Genomic DNA, 17,231 nt, shown 5'->3' on the forward strand with positions numbered 1-17,231 from the left:
TTATTGCAAAGGTGGGCCCCGTTTACCACAAGGTTGGTCCGTATGGATGAATACGTTTACCCTTGAAGTCTGGGTTATGATTGGTCTAACTGGTGCGACAATCTTAGTTTACCAACTTTTCCAAAAAGACCGCTAGATATGCGTGGAAATCTCATATCTCACTGCGGCATTGTTTCGACAAGGTTTCGAAGCCAGGCAGGCCAAACAAATACTGCTGGTTTTTATGTGCATAATTTTGTCCACCTCGTACGAAACGCTATTTACTAGTAACTTAATTGTCCCCAGTAACCTGCCTGGATTTGAGAACGTGGGGCAATTTGTGAATCATTCCGATAATAACATAAATAATTCTGATGATAACAAAATAATCTGCATTAATACGCACAGATGCAATTATTTGCTCAATATTAGCCAGGATATTACGTCAAGCCTTGCAAAGTACGGGATTCTGGGGAAATTAGACAAATTTCTGGTTGTTTACCTCGTAAGAAATTTGTAGCTCGAACATATCAGCGAATTAAGCATTTATATGGCAACCGGAAACTTGAATGATACAGTTATAGGAATTTTGCTAGATACAAATAATGCCAAACAAAATGCGGAGTTATTGATTTACGATTTTTTACTTTCAGCTACCCTAAAAGCAAAATTTAACTCAAGATATGTGGCAAATTGTCACTTGTTAAATGTTGGAACAATCTCATATTACTATAATTTTTTTAAAGTTCCGTATTTTAAAGAATTATCAAAATTTGACACTGCTACGAATGAGTTTGGTTTTCTGAACTTATGGGAAACCATTTGGATGGCAAAATTTAATCGACGGGCACAGAAAATGCCAAGTCTGTTGAATCAGCAGGTCAATATAACAACCTCAAGGGACGCCGTATTAAAGTCTAAGTTTGTAACTATGTCACATCTTGGACGTTTTTTTACCCTATGCATAATTCTTGGGGGGATGTGTGTCGGTGTATTTTATATTGAGAAAATACAAAGTAGAAAATCGTATTGGTGCAGTGTATTGTCAACGTTTGCATGCCTACAGTATTTTAAAGTGGGAATGATAATAAATCGGGTCCGATATGTATATCAAAAATAATTGGGTAATGTGAAATCAGGTAATTTTAAATTGAAGTTCAAGTTGTTCAAAGCTAGCTAAAAAAATTAAAATGTATATCGCTAAATTCATATTTTATCGTTGTTTGACGCTTACATACATACACTTGTCAAAGTGGTGTACATCCTCATTAACGAATTTATTCTTCACAATTTCATTTCATTTCAGGCCATTACCCAAAAATTTATATTCATGCACAGTTCTACTAATTAATTAGTTATTAAATTGAACTAATTTGCTGCGAAATTATTGAAAAGCAGATTGTGTTTAGAACTAAAATGCATAAAGTCGCACTCAGTTTGCCTCTAAAATCTCATCTACCCCAGAAAACCATGTAATACCCCAGCATGGGTTTTCAGTAGCAGAACCCCAAGGTTCTCATTACGCTGGACGGGCCGACATGTCGACAGCGGTAACAGGTTTACTGAAAACCAGATTTACATCTGATATCTATTCATGTTAAAGACTATTGTCATTCCTCGTCTGCAAGTTAGCGGACGACAGGCTTCATACATAGTATCCTAATGTATGTACATAATTTGTAAATTATGAACTGATTTACTGAAGTCTTAATCTACATAAATCTGATATTTATTGACGTTAAAAGATCCTTTTCATACGTGTGTAACTACCCTTCACGTCGTTCCTTAAGTCAATGGACATCCTGTATGATGTTCTAATGTACATGATTTGTGAACTTCGGACTTCATGAAAACTCATGAATACATAATCTGTACTTCGAAGGTAGTGCGAAAATTTCTGGTTTCTCCAAACCATGCATACATATGTATACAGATATAACTATGTAGCATTTATGTATCTTCTTCGGTGCTAACCTTTTAGCTTTCCTAATTTATGCATGACGTACAAAAAATGGTAATAATCCAAACTGTGGAAGTACCATTTATACTTTAGTAATATGTAGTAAGAACTTTAATAACTCAAAAGCTAATATAATAGACAAGATACTTAGCTAGATAGAAATAAGTAATTCACCAACTAACGGATGTTCAATACCCGCTAATCAATAAGTAATTATGCAAAAAATATTCTAACTACCTCCTTGCAATATTTATACGACCGGTCAAATGAAGGATGTGACGCACGTGATTCCAATTTACATACGCTGATACTGACCTTTCTGATCGAATACTAACCAACAAGATTCCGAAATGCGATACATACTGATCTATTTCTCCCCATTTTCTTCAAACCTATGCAGTGAAGGTATCTTATGGAAATTCAGAAGCGAGTTGGCCCGGTTACCTATGGTGCACTAGATTTTATTTTACGTGTCCATCTACCGTGTTTTCTGGGTCTTTTTGACAGTAAACTTCCCCACAAAATTTCAAAATGCGACAAATATTAATCTTTTTCGTCCTCCTTTTCGTCAAATCTAACGACACTTTCTTGGCGAAATTCGCCCAAGAGTTGGCACAAATTCCTGACCCGTTGTCTACGAAATTTGAATGTACCCTGCACTACCATCAAAATGGGAATTTTGAGGGTGGTTTGTCCCTCCTTGGTGATATACATGGCCGCCTTGAATCTTCCCGGGTTTCTTGGCTAGTCTACACTGAATTCCCTGTTTCATGGAAGGATACTTCCCGGAGTCTTTGGGACGCTTCCACAATGCTGAGGAAACACCAAGCATTCTGCAGTATCATTTACTATTTCGAATTAGCCCGAGAATCGTCGAAGAACGAGTTTTATCAGAGTTTTTACTATCATATTTATCGCATCGAGACAATGTTTATTTTCATTCGGGACACGTTAGATGATTATTTATTGCCAAGCGAACTTTATTCTGCACCGTGCCTCGTGTTTATCGAATATTACATGATCCATTTATCGAAACGTTTCACCTACTTGCAAAGGAACAAGAATGGTGTAGTGCTGCGTTCAATGCCGCTGAATTTTTCTGTCGTCGCAATTCTTCAAAAATCTCCGAGCTTCGAAGACGTTCAACAATTCCTTCCAGGGATTGTTCCTACAAAATTCATTGATTTCGAATTAGGTAAAAGCATCCACGATAATGTACAGGGTGGTTTAAAAGTCACGCTATCTACACAGGGAAATTTTTTAATTGGAAATGCTTCCAAATCTCAAATAATTACAAGTTTTGGGGTTAAAATTTTTATTAATTGTAGTCAAAAATGAGGGAATACTTACGGCACAATTCATAAAATGTTGAGCTTCTGGCACAACATTTCTGAACTAATGTTGCCTTCGGAATTTGTCCATTGAACAATTTTCCATTGTGGTTTGACAGTCATACAAACGTAGTACATTTGTATTTATGAACTATTGCAGATCCTGCGAGCCGCCATATTTGCTTTAACGCTGAGATTTCCAAAGATATCTGGACTTGGACGTTCTGGTTGACATCATTATGCCCTGTAACCGCGGCTAGAATCGTATTTCTGCAAAATGTACTAAATTTTACAGTACTATTTGCGTATGAAAATGCCTTTGCCCAAATAGAGCTTGAATACCGCACAGAATTGTACGATCCTTTCCTCACGAGATCCTCGGATTGGACACCTTCAATACTTTATTGCAAAAGTGGACCCCGTCTGCCACAAGGTTGGCCCGTTTGGCTAGGTCCGTTTAACCCTGAAGTTTGGGTAGTTATTGGTCTAACAGGTTTGACAATCCTAGTTTTCCAACTTTTTCAAAAAGACCGCCAGATAGGCAGGGAAATCTCATATTTCACTGCAGCCTTGTTTCGACAAGGCTATGAAATCTGCCAGACCCAACACATAGTTTTGGTCTTAATGTGCATAATTTTGTCCACGTCGTACGAAACGTTGTTTACTAGTAACCTCATCGTTCCCGCGAGTCTGCCTGGATTTGAGAACGTGGGGCAATTCGTGAATGATTCTGATAATAACAAAATAATCTGCATTAATACGTTCAGATGCAATTATTTGTTCAATATTAGCCACGATATTACGTCAAACCTTGAAAAGTTTGGGGTTATTGAGAAACTAGAGAAATTTCTGGTTGTCCGATCAAGAAGAAATTTTTGGCTCGAACATATTGGAGAATTAAGTATCTTTATGGCAATCGCAAACTTGAATAGAACACTTATCGGAATTTTGCTAGATTCAAGTAATGCTAAACAAAATGCGGAATTATTGATTTACAATTTAATAATTCCAGCCACCCTAAAACCCTACGTTAAATCGGAATATGTGCCTAATTGTCACTTATTGAATGCAGGAACAACCTCGTATTACTACAATTTTTTTAAAGTCCCGTATTTTAAGGAATTAGCTAAATTTGACACTGCAACGAATGAGTTTGGTTTTCTGCGTTTGTGGGAAACGATTTGGACGGCAAGATTTCAGCAACGGGTTCACCGAATGCCCGATCTGATGGACAAGCAGGGAAATTGGACGACCTCAAGCGAATACGTGTTAAAATCTAAATTTGTAACTTCGTCACATCTGGGCCGATTTTTTGACCTATGCACATTTCTTGGGGGCATGTGTGCAGGGGTATTTCTACTTGAAAATATCAGCCGTCCAAGCAGGAGGAGAGAATTGTATTGTGTTGGCGTATTTTTGATTGAGAAAATACAAAGTAAAAAGTCGTATTGGTCCAAAGGATTTTCAAAGTTTGCGTGCTTACAGTATTTTAAAATGTTAATAAGGATAAATCGGGTCCGATATGTAAATAAAAAATAAACTTATGTATGTATGTATGATTATGAATCAGGTATTTTCAATTAAAAATACATATTGTCTGTAATTACCTAAATAATTGTCAATACACATTTATGTCATTAAATTAATATGATACTGTTCTTTTGACGCGTATGTAAATGCATTTGTTAGCATTGGTCATGCCATCAAAAATATATTTTTTGACAATTTGGTATCATCCAATTGCAAACAATTTCCTAAGAATTTTCACACATACGACAAAACAAAACTACTCAATCTTTATCAAGCTTTTTGATAAATTTTACCGATTTATATAATTGTTTAACCAAGGAGCAAACAAATATTAAAGGAATATATTATTAGGGGCCGAAATGATATTTGTTAAAATAGAAGTTGAAGCTTATTTTATTAGCATATTTGATAACTCGTTTGTTTAATAATATTTATATATTGTATTTGACAAATAAGAAATACTCGGACTGACAAATGTTAGCGATAGGTAAGGTTAAAGTATTTCTATATTCCATACTAAAATACTTATAGGGTAAATGTTTAGAAGTGAAAGCAAATATTGTAACAGAATTTGAATTAAGCAGAATTTCATTGGAAAATTAATCATTTTGTGTTTAACACGCCTTCGGAACACCCAATTTTCGCGCAGCATCAAAATATGACCTATTCGGACAAGTCATACATAAAACTGAGGATGAAGTATAAATTTTTATCGCAGAGTATAGTCCTTCCACCGAATGTTATACTATGCTTGTTTCGTGGTTAGGTACAAGTTGAAAGTATGAAACTAACAATGGAGAGGGGCCAGGTGGTTTGAAATCGGGTGAAAATTCGAAAAGTTACAGCATTTTTTAAAATCCTAATTTTGGCTAATTTTTTTTTGAAAATTCCGCCAAGAGCGTAAACATGCCCATTCAGGAGAACGAAAAAATACGGGTCGGCTTATTTCTGGGCCTGAACAATTTCAAATTAGTCCGCTCTCGATCGGTGATAACCACCTCACACCTCATTGTAAGTATATACACATATACATAGATAAATGTCGCCTTTCGTAGTTATACATAAGTATGTAACTAGCTAAAATTTGTCGTTTAGTTATCGAGATGATGATATATGTATATAAAAAATGATGAAAATGGAAAATGTGCAAATACAATTAATACTCCAATGAATAAAGGAAGAGCATAATAATCCAAAAAGTAATATCCTGGCCAACATATCTACTTAATTACATATCGTCGTACTAATTCATAAAAGACCTAAGTGCAGTCGATGCTTTATTCAGGAAAGACCTAAGTGTACAGAAAAAAAGGAAGAAAAGACCTATGCGCAAGTATGTATTTACTTATGGCTATATCTTGCCAAAGCGATACTTCAGAAATCGCGCGATTTAGCCATAAATAAATACATACTTTCACATGGGTCTTTTTTTCTGTACACTTAGGTCTTTTCTGAATTGAGCATCGACTGCACTTCGGTCGTTTCTGAATTAAACAACGACTGAACTTAGGTTTTTTCTGAATTTAGTATCGACTGCACTTAGGTCTTTTATGAATTAGTACGACGATATGAATAAATAAATACATGTATAATTCTGCTACTACCCGTTGTTTAATGTTGGTTAATCAATAAGTGGTTACGTTATGTTCTCGTTATTAAGTTATGTGCTACGACGAAATATTCGATCAATGAAATGAAGGGTAATACAAAGGTTATTCCAGTGTCCATACGTGGATATTTAGCGTTACTTCGTGCTCCCAATTTGTATGATAGGAAATCAACCAACAAAAAATTCCGAAATGCAATCCGCGCTGACCTTTCTGGTCATCTTCTTGCTCAAACTAAGCGACAGTTTGTTGTCGAAGTTGGCAAAAGAGTTAGCCTTAAGTCAGGCCCCGTTACTACCGACACTTGAATGCACCCTGCACTACCATCAAGTCGGGAATTTTGAGGGTGGTTTGCCCCTCGTTGGTGATATACATAGTCGCCTTGAATCTTCCCTGGTTTCCTGGCTTGTATACACTAAATGGCCACGAACGTTTAGTGATAACCATTCCCATGGAATGTGGAGCGCTGCAACAATGCTGAAACGGCATCAGTCCTGGTGCAGTATCATTTTCCATTTCGATTTCGCCAGAGTAACATTAAAAGACGTATTTTATCTGAGTTTTTACTACCACATTTATCGCATCGAGACAATCTTCATATTAATTCGGGACACGTTAGATGATAATCTATTACAATACCAGCTATATTCTGCACCGTGCCTTGTTTTTATTGAATTCACTAGTAAATCATCGGATCGTTACACTTCCATGCAAAGGAACAATGATGGCGTAATTTTTCGTTCAATGCCACGAGCTTTTTCTATTGTTTCAATTTTTCAAAAAATTCCCTACCTTAACGTTCAATTCCTTGCAGGAATTGTTCCCACCAAATTTAGCGGTTTCAATTTAGGTAAATTAATCATGATATTAATCATAATTATAATCATAATTATAATCATAATTAGTCATAATGTATTTAGTAACTTGTATTTAATGATTGACTATAAACATTGCAGATACTGGAAAACACCAAATTTGCTTTGACGTCACGATATCCAAAGATATCTGGAGCTGGACATCCTGGTTAATATTATTATGCCCTGTGAACGCAGCAAGAATCTTATTTATTCAAAATTCACTCAATTTCACCGTACTAAGTGTGTACGACCATGCCTTTGCCCACATAGAGTTTGAACACCGCACAGAATGGTATCATCCCTACCTCCTCGGATTGGACACCGTCAGTGATTTATTGTAAAAGTGGGCCCCGTCTGCCACAAGGTTGGCCCGTTTGGCTGGGTTCATTTGACCTTCAAGTTTGGGTAGTAACGTTAGAAGTAGCTCACCCTGTCATAATAATTTAGATATAACTTTGCACCGAAAGTGCTGTATGAGCCGACAATAGAGATAATGTTTATGTATTCTTGCACCAATGGTGCAATATAAACGAAAAAAAAACATGTAGAAACCCGGAGTTGCACCACGTGTGGTGCATTAGCGAGCAAAAGGCATATATAACTTTGGTGGCTTTACGTCAAAATTGTATGATTATTTCTCCTGGAGATTGTGCACTATTGGTTCGTTTTTCATCCGTTTGTAAATTATTTCGCATCAATTGGTGTTACTGATTGTTAGATACCACCGGTGCTCTTAACTTATTAAAAAAATGCGCTGGTACATTTTAATTAGCATAAATTGATACAAAAATTCGTTAACAGACGGACCGACGGACGGCTGTGAGGAATTCAATAGCTCTCGTGCTACGCAGGGTGAGCTACTAAGGATAAATCGGGTCCGACGTGTAAATCAAGAATGAACTTAGAGTGTAGAACCAGGTGCTTTTTAATTAACAGTAAAAGTTAATTCATATTAAATTGTTCCCTTGACGCGTATATAGATACATTTGTAAACATTGGTCACGCCATCATGAAAAAAATCATTTGTCATAATTTGGCATCATGCAATTGTAAACGATTTCCCAAAAATATTCATCCATACGACAAAACAAAACTATTTATTCTTTACAAAAGCTTTGATGAATTGCATCAGTTTAATCCTGGAACCGTATAACAAACAAATACTAAATGAATAATTATTGGCTGTAAACGTGATATTGATCAAATCAGAAATTGTAGCTTGTTTTACATATTAGCAGCATTTCATATCTCATTTGTTTAATAATATTTCAATATTTATTGTATTTGTCGACAAAAAATAAATATTCGGGCAACTCGGACTGACAAACGTTAGTGTTAAATAAGATTGATTTGTGGATTCTACCTAAACTATTTACAGCGTAAATGTTTATAAGTGAAAGCAAATGTTGTCACAGAATTTAAATTAACTAGAAAATAACCAGGCTTTTATTGGATAATAATTTCAATAAAATAATTTTATAATTTTATATTTAACATGCCCCAGTAATACACAGTTTTCGTGCAGCATCAAAATATGACCCACTCGGACAAGTCATGTCGTACGTGTACAGGTTTCCGGAAATTCTTACACATCTGAAGTACTTCCGGCAATCAGAGTTATTCACAAAAGTTCCTTCAACCGTACAACGGAATGGTGCGGGTGGTGGTGGTGGAGGAGGAGGTGGTGGGGGTGGTGGTGCAGCCTGCATAAATAAAAAATTAATAAAACTGAAATTGTTATTTTTTTTTATTTTACTCGTGTTTGAATACTAACCCGTACACATCTCCCAAATTGACATTTCTGAAAGATAAAAATTAATCATACATACACTCTTAGGCAACGTTGCTCTTTTGATAAGTAAATGCAGGCTAGATTCTAAGTCAAGCAAGCTGTACTAAACTCCGTTTCACGCTGGGTGGTGTTACCGCCATACGGAAATAACATGGGACTCTCATGTTCCATGTGGCGCTGAACTCACTCAGCGTGTTACGAAGTTTAACTCCAGAATACTAAATGTTAGTGCTCTGCCAGTTAGTAATGTTAACTTGATAAGTAAGATAAGTAAAGTTCGCTCTGTATTTGGTTATAGTTTTCTTAATTTAGAATTAAAGAACATTATTTTTAAGAGTATACGCAAACTTGGCAGTTTTGTATAAAAGTATTTGCTTTCCTTATTAGAAATTTAGCCCGAAATCACTCACCCCATTTGCACTACACACAGCTCCATCTGGTGCTGGGAAATTTGACCTAGCCTTACAAACTGCTGCTTGACTGGGTGGTTGACAAGGCGGGGGATATTCACATCTTACAGAGTAGCACATGTCATCAGGTGCAATATTAGGATCCGGATCCGCTCTTGCGTTCGGATTGCCTAAGGAATTTCTACAGAAAGCGTTCAAGTCGACCAAATCTCCCGGTTGATTGAGTGGAATTGCCCATGGAGCCCGAGGATTATTTTTGATGGACAAACATGTCGCACTAACGGACCTAAAACCAAATATAATTTCAGGAATGTAAAATACCAACATATAAATCAATGTAGTCGATACGGAGATTGCAAATTAAGGTACGCACGCTAAATTTTCGCTTAAGCTTAGTTTATCGTGAACGTGACGTTTGGAAAACGTATGTAAGCGCGAATTAGCGTTAGGAAACAATCCCTTCAAAATTTGAACATTACTTGTATTACTTGTATTACTAATATTGTATGTTCCACGAAAGTAAGCTTAAAACAAAAAATAAAGAACTATGGTATGAACATTAAAAGATTTTTAAAAACTTGTGAGCCATGATCCCTCCTCAGTGACCTCGGAGGGCGATGGAGTGAAGTAAAATTCAAGAATAATTGAGCCTCACCTGTAAGGTGAGAAAAAGATCTCAATTTTACGATTACCTGAGCACGAGCGAGTTCACTGAGGAGGGATCAAGGCTCACAAGTTTTCAAAAATTTTACTTTTCTTTTAATGTTTGCACCATAAGGTTAACCAGTAAGTCTCCCGTCGCGTATTTAGACTAGCCAAGCGTCAAGCTTTAGTGTAAAGATATAAATTTTAGCACAATTCTGTAAAATCGCAATCTCCATAATAACGGAATATAAAAAAGACAAACCTAATATAAGTATTTATGGCTGCTTTGCTGCATGTACTAAATCTGTACCGATTATCACCACTCCCTCCACTCGCCGCCATGAGAAAATCGCCACCACGCGGACAACCAGCAGACGTCCCGTAACCATCGTGTTCAGCCCCAAGACTATCAACGTTTAGATAAAGTTAGATAGAAAATTACGTCTATGCACTCTTCAAACTAATTCCAGTCTTTCGAAAAGCAACTGCACTGTCTTCTGTATTATGTAAAGTAAAGGGTATTAATTTAATTTATCCCGATGACCGCATTTTGACTTCAAACCATATTTAACTATAACTTTCAAAAAATTGATATTTTTCCTTGAAATTTTACCAGGGGCAGAGGAAGATAAATCCTAATCATAATATTCACCAGAAGAACCCAAGTTTACACAGATTTTGACTTACATATATCCAAATATCTCTAAAAAATCGGGGCGAATTAAATCAACAGACTTTACACTAAATTCAGACTGAACTTATCCCTTCATACATGAAGTCAACACTACTCTCGATTTAAGGCTTAACATTTAATTTAGTCTGCATATACGCATTTACTTTTCAAAAGGGTGACATTATTTTAAATGTGCAGACATTTCCCCCCGAAAATCCACCCCTACTTACATGTGGCCCATTTCATGCGCAAATGTTCGAACTCCAGTAAATCTGGCGGTAGGATCAGTTGAAATTGCCACTTTTTCCTCAGGTTTGCACGCCCCGCGAATAAACGTCGTTCCAAGTATTTCTCCATCCGCCCTTAAATCAAATATCTCTCCACTCAGCAATACGACGACATCGTTTATCGGATACTGAGCGGCATTAGTTGACATGAATCTTGCTAAATATTCGCATACGTATTATTATTAAATATTATGTTCTTGTTCGAAATAAAATATAGCAAATTTATTAACAAATTTTATATGGCACGTACCAAAATCTTTCTTAGCAGGGTCACTAAGAAATATTCCAGGTACAGGGGATTGATTATTTTCGATGTACGGCTGCTGTGCTCGTGTCTATACGTACATGTGATAATTGAGGAGATTGCACATTTAGGGTGTATTCACTATATTTTTACTTAAACAATTAAATTCTTATCCGGAGTGACTACGTAGGGGATTCAAACTGGATTGTGGTGATTATTTAAACCTGGTTAAAACCGATTTTGGATCAAATACAAAATCGGTGTATAATTCAAAAAAATTAGTTTTGCAGAAAACCGGCTCTATACTAGACTAAACGGAATAATCGAAAACTGGTTTTTCAATTATTCCTTAGATGCCAGAATAGTGACACAGTGATTACTTACTGATGCATTTAGCGTTCGAGTAAATTTTGGTTGCATAAATGTTAATTCGCAGTCTCCTTATTGTTGATGATTAGAATCAATTTTACATTTATGATCCACGTATAATTGTTTATTACCGTGATAACATGAATCCCGATCACTTGGAAATTAATACTGGGATCTTCACTGAGTGCGTAGATACTGTTCACACTTTTAATGAAAAGTGCGTAATATTCCACTATCCTGTCGACATTTCCACCAAACCAGTTTTGAATTGCGTAATCAATTATGAGCAAAACCTCTACCGTTCCCACGGCCATTATTGAGCTTCTGGGACCAATCGTCTCGTTCCGTGGGAGGTAGTCTAACGGATCGTAGATAGCAGGTTCTAAAATGTATTGAAATAATTTTTAAAAAGTTTTAATTTTTATCGTATCATATTATTTTTCGTTCAATTACCGTAATCGGTTACACCACCGGTTCTAAGCCCGTCGTAAATATTAGATATGTCATGATCCTCGTGCTCGACATGATTTATCTTCTTCTCGTCAATAATTCCATGCTGAAGAACAATATTAATTTATGTAATTTGTAAACAGTATTTTACAAGGTTGTAAAATTTCACAAATTTGAGACGGGCATTTTTTATAAGTACATTCGGAATGTTTGAATAGATTTCCACAAATTTGAAAATGGCATATTATATTGCTAAATATATGTATTTACTTACCTGTATTATTAATCCCTGACTTCCATTTACCACTCGGACGATGGCATTTTTTTCGGCATCTTGATAAATAGAATTCATTATCTCATCGAACCGTTCCTTCGGTGGAGTGACATCCTCATGACCATTGTCTCCAGTGGTAAATACTCTCATATTTGGGTGGAACGCGGGAGAATCTTAAGTACATATGTAAATGCACAGGAATGAAACAATTAAGAGTTTCAGGACATCTTGCAAATAAAATTTATAAGCTAAATATACACCCACCTGATTTGATAAGATTTAGATGAATACTCTCTTCTCCTTCTACGTGAATGGCTGCCTTATACCCGGCATCGTGATTACTCCTGAGTTCAACTTTTGCTGGAATTGCTGAACCACGTGTTATCAAAGAAATGCAGATGACCAACCAAATAATAGTTCGGACTGACATCTTCCTCGACCAGAGTACAGAATCGTACAATTATGCTCATGCCAAATTGAGTTTCATTTTATACTTGTCCAGTTTTATGACAGAAATTAGCATAATCAAGTTACCGCAGATTAAACCCTCTAGGCATAATGTATGTATGACACTACATAGACTCTAATAAACCTATAAATAAATAAATATGCATATGTTTGTAGCGTTTTGCAACAACTTTAAAGAGCCGGTGTTTTGGAGTAAGTATCTATGTAATCCAACTTTTGATATGACCGGATTAATATAATTACGGCGGTGGATTTGTTTAGTAAAGCAAGTTTAAATTATTTGACCAACATTTCTCCTCAAGGCTACTATGAAATGGGAGAATGATTAACATATAAATAAAAGGAAAAAGAAAAAACAATAATGTAATTGTTCAGATTGCACCTTTGATTTAAGTATTTAGAGTTGCGTAATCTGTGGCTGGTTGGAGTTTATTTATTATAAATGATTACCAGATATGCATGCATTTACCTCAGGGCTGCCCAATAAGGAAATACTCTACAATGCAAGCGATAAATATGTATGAGTTTGCTAATGAAAATAATCCGCGAATATGTTTGCTGAATGTTGGTAAATTTATTGAGTAGATTAACCAGATATCAAATAATCTCGGACGAATTGTAAATATTTTCATCAATGTAGATATGTGAATGTTCAGCTCAATGGTTTATATATAACTCAGCTTACCTGTTGGTGGCTATCATTCCACGCTCAACCAGAGCGGGCAGAGTATCCCAATCCCGGGTTTGACTGACAATGGAGGTCTCCCTGCGTATGCTCACAGAGTTGGATCAAACTTGCGTCAATTTATCACAAATATAATTAGTATGAAATTTGTAAATAACACTCTCTGGCTATGCCCAAGTTTAGCCGAGATATTTACATAACAAGAGGAGAAAACGCACCCACAAGGCTGTCAAATTTTTCATTTTCCAAATTTGCTGCGAAATTTTCCCACTTTGAATGTAAACATCTCCGCTAAACTTAAACATTGGCAGATAGTTTCATTTTCAAATTTCATACTAATTATATTTGTCATCGAGTGACGCTAGTTTGGTCCTAATCTGTGAGCATATGTTGGGAGATCTTAATTGTGAGTCGCAAATTACTACATAAAACCGAACGAGTTTTACTACGTGATGTGGGTTTTACTCAGATTCTACATACGTGTTGACAAAAGTATTTATAGTTTTACATTTATCTAATTTTTCGGCTTTTGTAAATTATTCCTAAATCATTTAGTATAACCGAGCCAAATGGGGACCAGGCAGGTTTTACTAAGCAATGGTTTCATAGCTGTAAATATACATATGTATGTAAAAAACGTGACAATATCGTATACATATATCGGTTTAATAGTATACATACATATGCAAATGTTTATAATTACTCGCTTAAATACAGATGGTAATATTAAAATCTAAAATACTCATATCATATCACATGACACTTTACTATCGACCATTACAAACTTAATTTTATTTTGCATAGCGCACCCGATTTATTATCTGTAGCACTTTGAAATACACTAAATACAGAAAGCTTAATAGTAGGCTAAACAATTCATACGACATTCTATTCCCCTTTCTTTGCCTCGTTAATTCAAATATAAATACACAGCCACAAATCCCCCCAAGAATTGTGCAAAGAATAAGAAACCGCACCAGATGTGAAAAAGTTACAAATTTTGACTTTAACACGGCCTCACTGGAGGTTGTCCCATTGACCCCTTTCTCAATCTGACCGGGCATTTTTTCTACCCGTTGATGAAATCGCGCCATCCAATTGGCTTCCCATAAACGCAGAAAACCAAACTCATTCGTGGCACTATCAAATTTCGCTAATTCCTTAAAATACGGAACTTCAAATAAATTATAGTAATACGAGGTTGTCCCAACATTTAATAAATGACAGTTAGACACAAACGCCGAAGTGAAGTCAAATCTTATAACTGCTGAAAGTAAAAAATTATAAATTAATAATTCTGCACTTTGTTTTGCGTGATTTGAATCCAGTAAAATTCCGTAAAGTGTATTGTTCAGGCTTTTGCTTGCCACCAAACTAATCAATCTTTGGGTATGTACGAGCCACAAGTCTTTATAGGGTAGAACAATCAAAAATGTTTCCAAGTTCCCGAGTACTCCATACTTTTCAAGATTCGACGTAATATCATGACTAATGTTGAACAAATAATTGCATCTGACTGGTTCAATGCAGACTATTTTGTTGTTGTAAGAGCTATTCACAAATTGCCCCACGTTCTCAAATCCAGGCAGACTGATGGGAACTATGAGCTTACTAGTGAACAACGTTTCGTACGAGGTGTACAAAATTATGCACATCAAGACCAGCGGAACATGTCGGGGTCGTCTAGTTTGAAAACTTTGGCGAAACAAGGCTGCTATAAAATATGAGATTTCCCGCCGTATGTGGCGGTCTTTTTGAACAAGCTGGAAGGCTATGATTGTAGCGCCGGCTAGACCAATCATTGCCCAAACTCTGAAATTGAAGGGACTCAGCCATACGGTCCAACCTTGCGGGAGGTAGGGAGCTGTTTTGCAATAAATTTTGGAAGGTTTCCAATCCGAAGATCTTATTAAGAAAGGGGCATACGGTTCTGTGCGATGTTCGAACCTAATCCTGGCAAATGAATAGCCACGATTAATTGATACGGTGGAATTGAGTTCATTTTGAAGAAATACGATTCTGGCGGTGTTTACGGGACATAAGGCTACCCAGGCTGTCCAGATATCAATGGAAATCGTGGCGTCAAAACAATGCTTGTTATTTCTTTCAGAATCTGGAATGATTTATAATATGTAAATCGCTATGATGTCACCAATACGATGTAGACGAATGGCTGTTAAACTTACCTAATTCCGCATCGGTAAATGTAGTCTCAATGATTTCTGGTACCAAGTGATCATCAAGACTTGGAAATTTCTGAAGAATTGACACGATAGAAAAAGTCGGTGGCATTGATTGCAAAATTACGCCATCCTTTTTCCTCTGGAAGTACGAGTAACGTTCCGATGACTTAATCATGTAAGATTCGATAAACACAAGGCATGGTGTAGAATATAGCCTTTCGTGTAGTAAATCTTCACGAATCTTGTCCCGAATTAAGATAAAAATTGTCTCGGTGCGATACATGTGATAGAAAAAACTCCGATAAAACACTTCTTTCAAGGGTGCTCTGGCGAAATCGAAATGGAAAATGATACTGCACCAGGATTGATGTCGTTTCGTATTTGTCGCAGCTCCCCACATTCTATGAGAATGTGTGTCACCAAACCTTATTGGCCATTTAGTATAGACAAGCCAGGAAATCCGGGCAGATTCAAGGTGACCATGTATCCCACCAAGGTGGGACAGACAACCCTCAAAATTCCCGATTTGATGGTAGTGCAGGGTGCATTCAAATGGTGGAAGTAACGGGGCCGGAATTTGTGCCAACTCGGCAGCAAATTTTGACAAGAAAGCGTCACTATATTTTACGAAGAGGAGGAAAAAAAAGATTAATATGTTTCGCATTTTGGAATTTTCTTGCTTTGTTTCCTGTCAGAAAAATTGTAGAAAGTAGCAGCAACGGTATGTAATGACGTATATATGTTGGAATGTGGTTGCAATATCCTACATTTGAATGAGCAAGTATAATTGGATGATGTCTAATGAGATATTACATACTTACAGAAGTACTTAAAGGGTGGGCAACTTAAAAGTGGTACAGCGCCTAGTCGCAAATTGTTGGGTTTAGAATGTCATAAAATCAAAAGGGCTTGACGAATTTGAATGAAATTTTCCACACTTATTAACAACCACCTAGTTAGTCTTGTGATAGCACACAGTGGTCTATTTAGTTTGATTTGACAGTAGTTAAATACGGTTTTGCAGCATGGTGAATTCTGCACCATACAACTTTTCGCATACCTCAAATTAAATAGTTCCCGACTATCGTCCTCCGGGGATTACGCTTCATTTATTTCACATAGTACCTCCCCACATAAGTTTGTGTTAACCAGGAAAAATATTGACCCTGTGCGAATAAATTTACTGGGTGGAGGAAATTTTTTGTCAAAACATTAAAAACGTTGCCTTTTTCAAAGCTTTGACTACCTGGGGACGACTTTTGTTTTGTTTTTAATGCCGAACTCTCCAACGGGTTGCTTTCTAGGTAACTCATGTCAAATTAGCTAAATAACAATTCGTTTGGCCTTTCCAGGGTAAATAATTTTCAACTTTCCGTGTCACGTAATCATGGATTTTAATTTTTCGTCAATTTTTTGGAGAAATGTAAATTTTTTCAAATTTGCTTTTCTGCATTTGATAGCTTAACTTATCTGAAAAATTACAAAAA

General features: G+C 36.2%; 1 protein-coding gene across 1 annotated transcript; it reads right to left on the reverse strand.

Moving 5' to 3' along the window:
- Positions 1 to 8,681: 8,681 nt before the first annotated feature.
- On the reverse strand, positions 8,682 to 12,880 carry LOC110854665 (venom metalloproteinase 3). The gene is made up of 10 exons (XM_022103129.2): positions 12,673 to 12,880; positions 12,409 to 12,581; positions 12,138 to 12,240; positions 11,816 to 12,066; positions 11,322 to 11,406; positions 11,015 to 11,228; positions 10,374 to 10,517; positions 9,467 to 9,752; positions 9,039 to 9,065; positions 8,682 to 8,967 (listed from the first exon to the last, which is right to left on the reverse strand). Exons 1-10 carry the CDS (start codon positions 12,836 to 12,838, stop codon positions 8,755 to 8,757), a joined length of 1,662 nt encoding a protein of 553 aa, XP_021958821.1. The 5' UTR covers positions 12,839 to 12,880; the 3' UTR covers positions 8,682 to 8,754.
- Positions 12,881 to 17,231: the final 4,351 nt, after the last annotated feature.

This window comes from Folsomia candida, unplaced genomic scaffold (genome assembly GCF_002217175.1).
Source record: "Folsomia candida strain VU population unplaced genomic scaffold, ASM221717v1 Fcan01_Sc010, whole genome shotgun sequence".
NCBI lineage: Eukaryota > Metazoa > Arthropoda > Collembola > Entomobryomorpha > Isotomidae > Folsomia > Folsomia candida.

Excerpts from the sequence above, each read along its gene's own strand:
- LOC110854665 (XM_022103129.2), bottom strand. The coding sequence starts at position 12,838 with ATGTCAGTCCGAACTATTATTTGGTTGGTCATCTGCATTTCTTTGATA. Across the intron at positions 12,067-12,137 it reads CGGTGGTGTAACCGATTACG|AACCTGCTATCTACGATCCG; the intron begins GTAATTGAACGA and ends AATACATTTTAG. Across the intron at positions 10,518-11,014 it reads GCGCATGAAATGGGCCACAT|TCTTGGGGCTGAACACGATG; the intron begins GTAAGTAGGGGT and ends AAACGTTGATAG.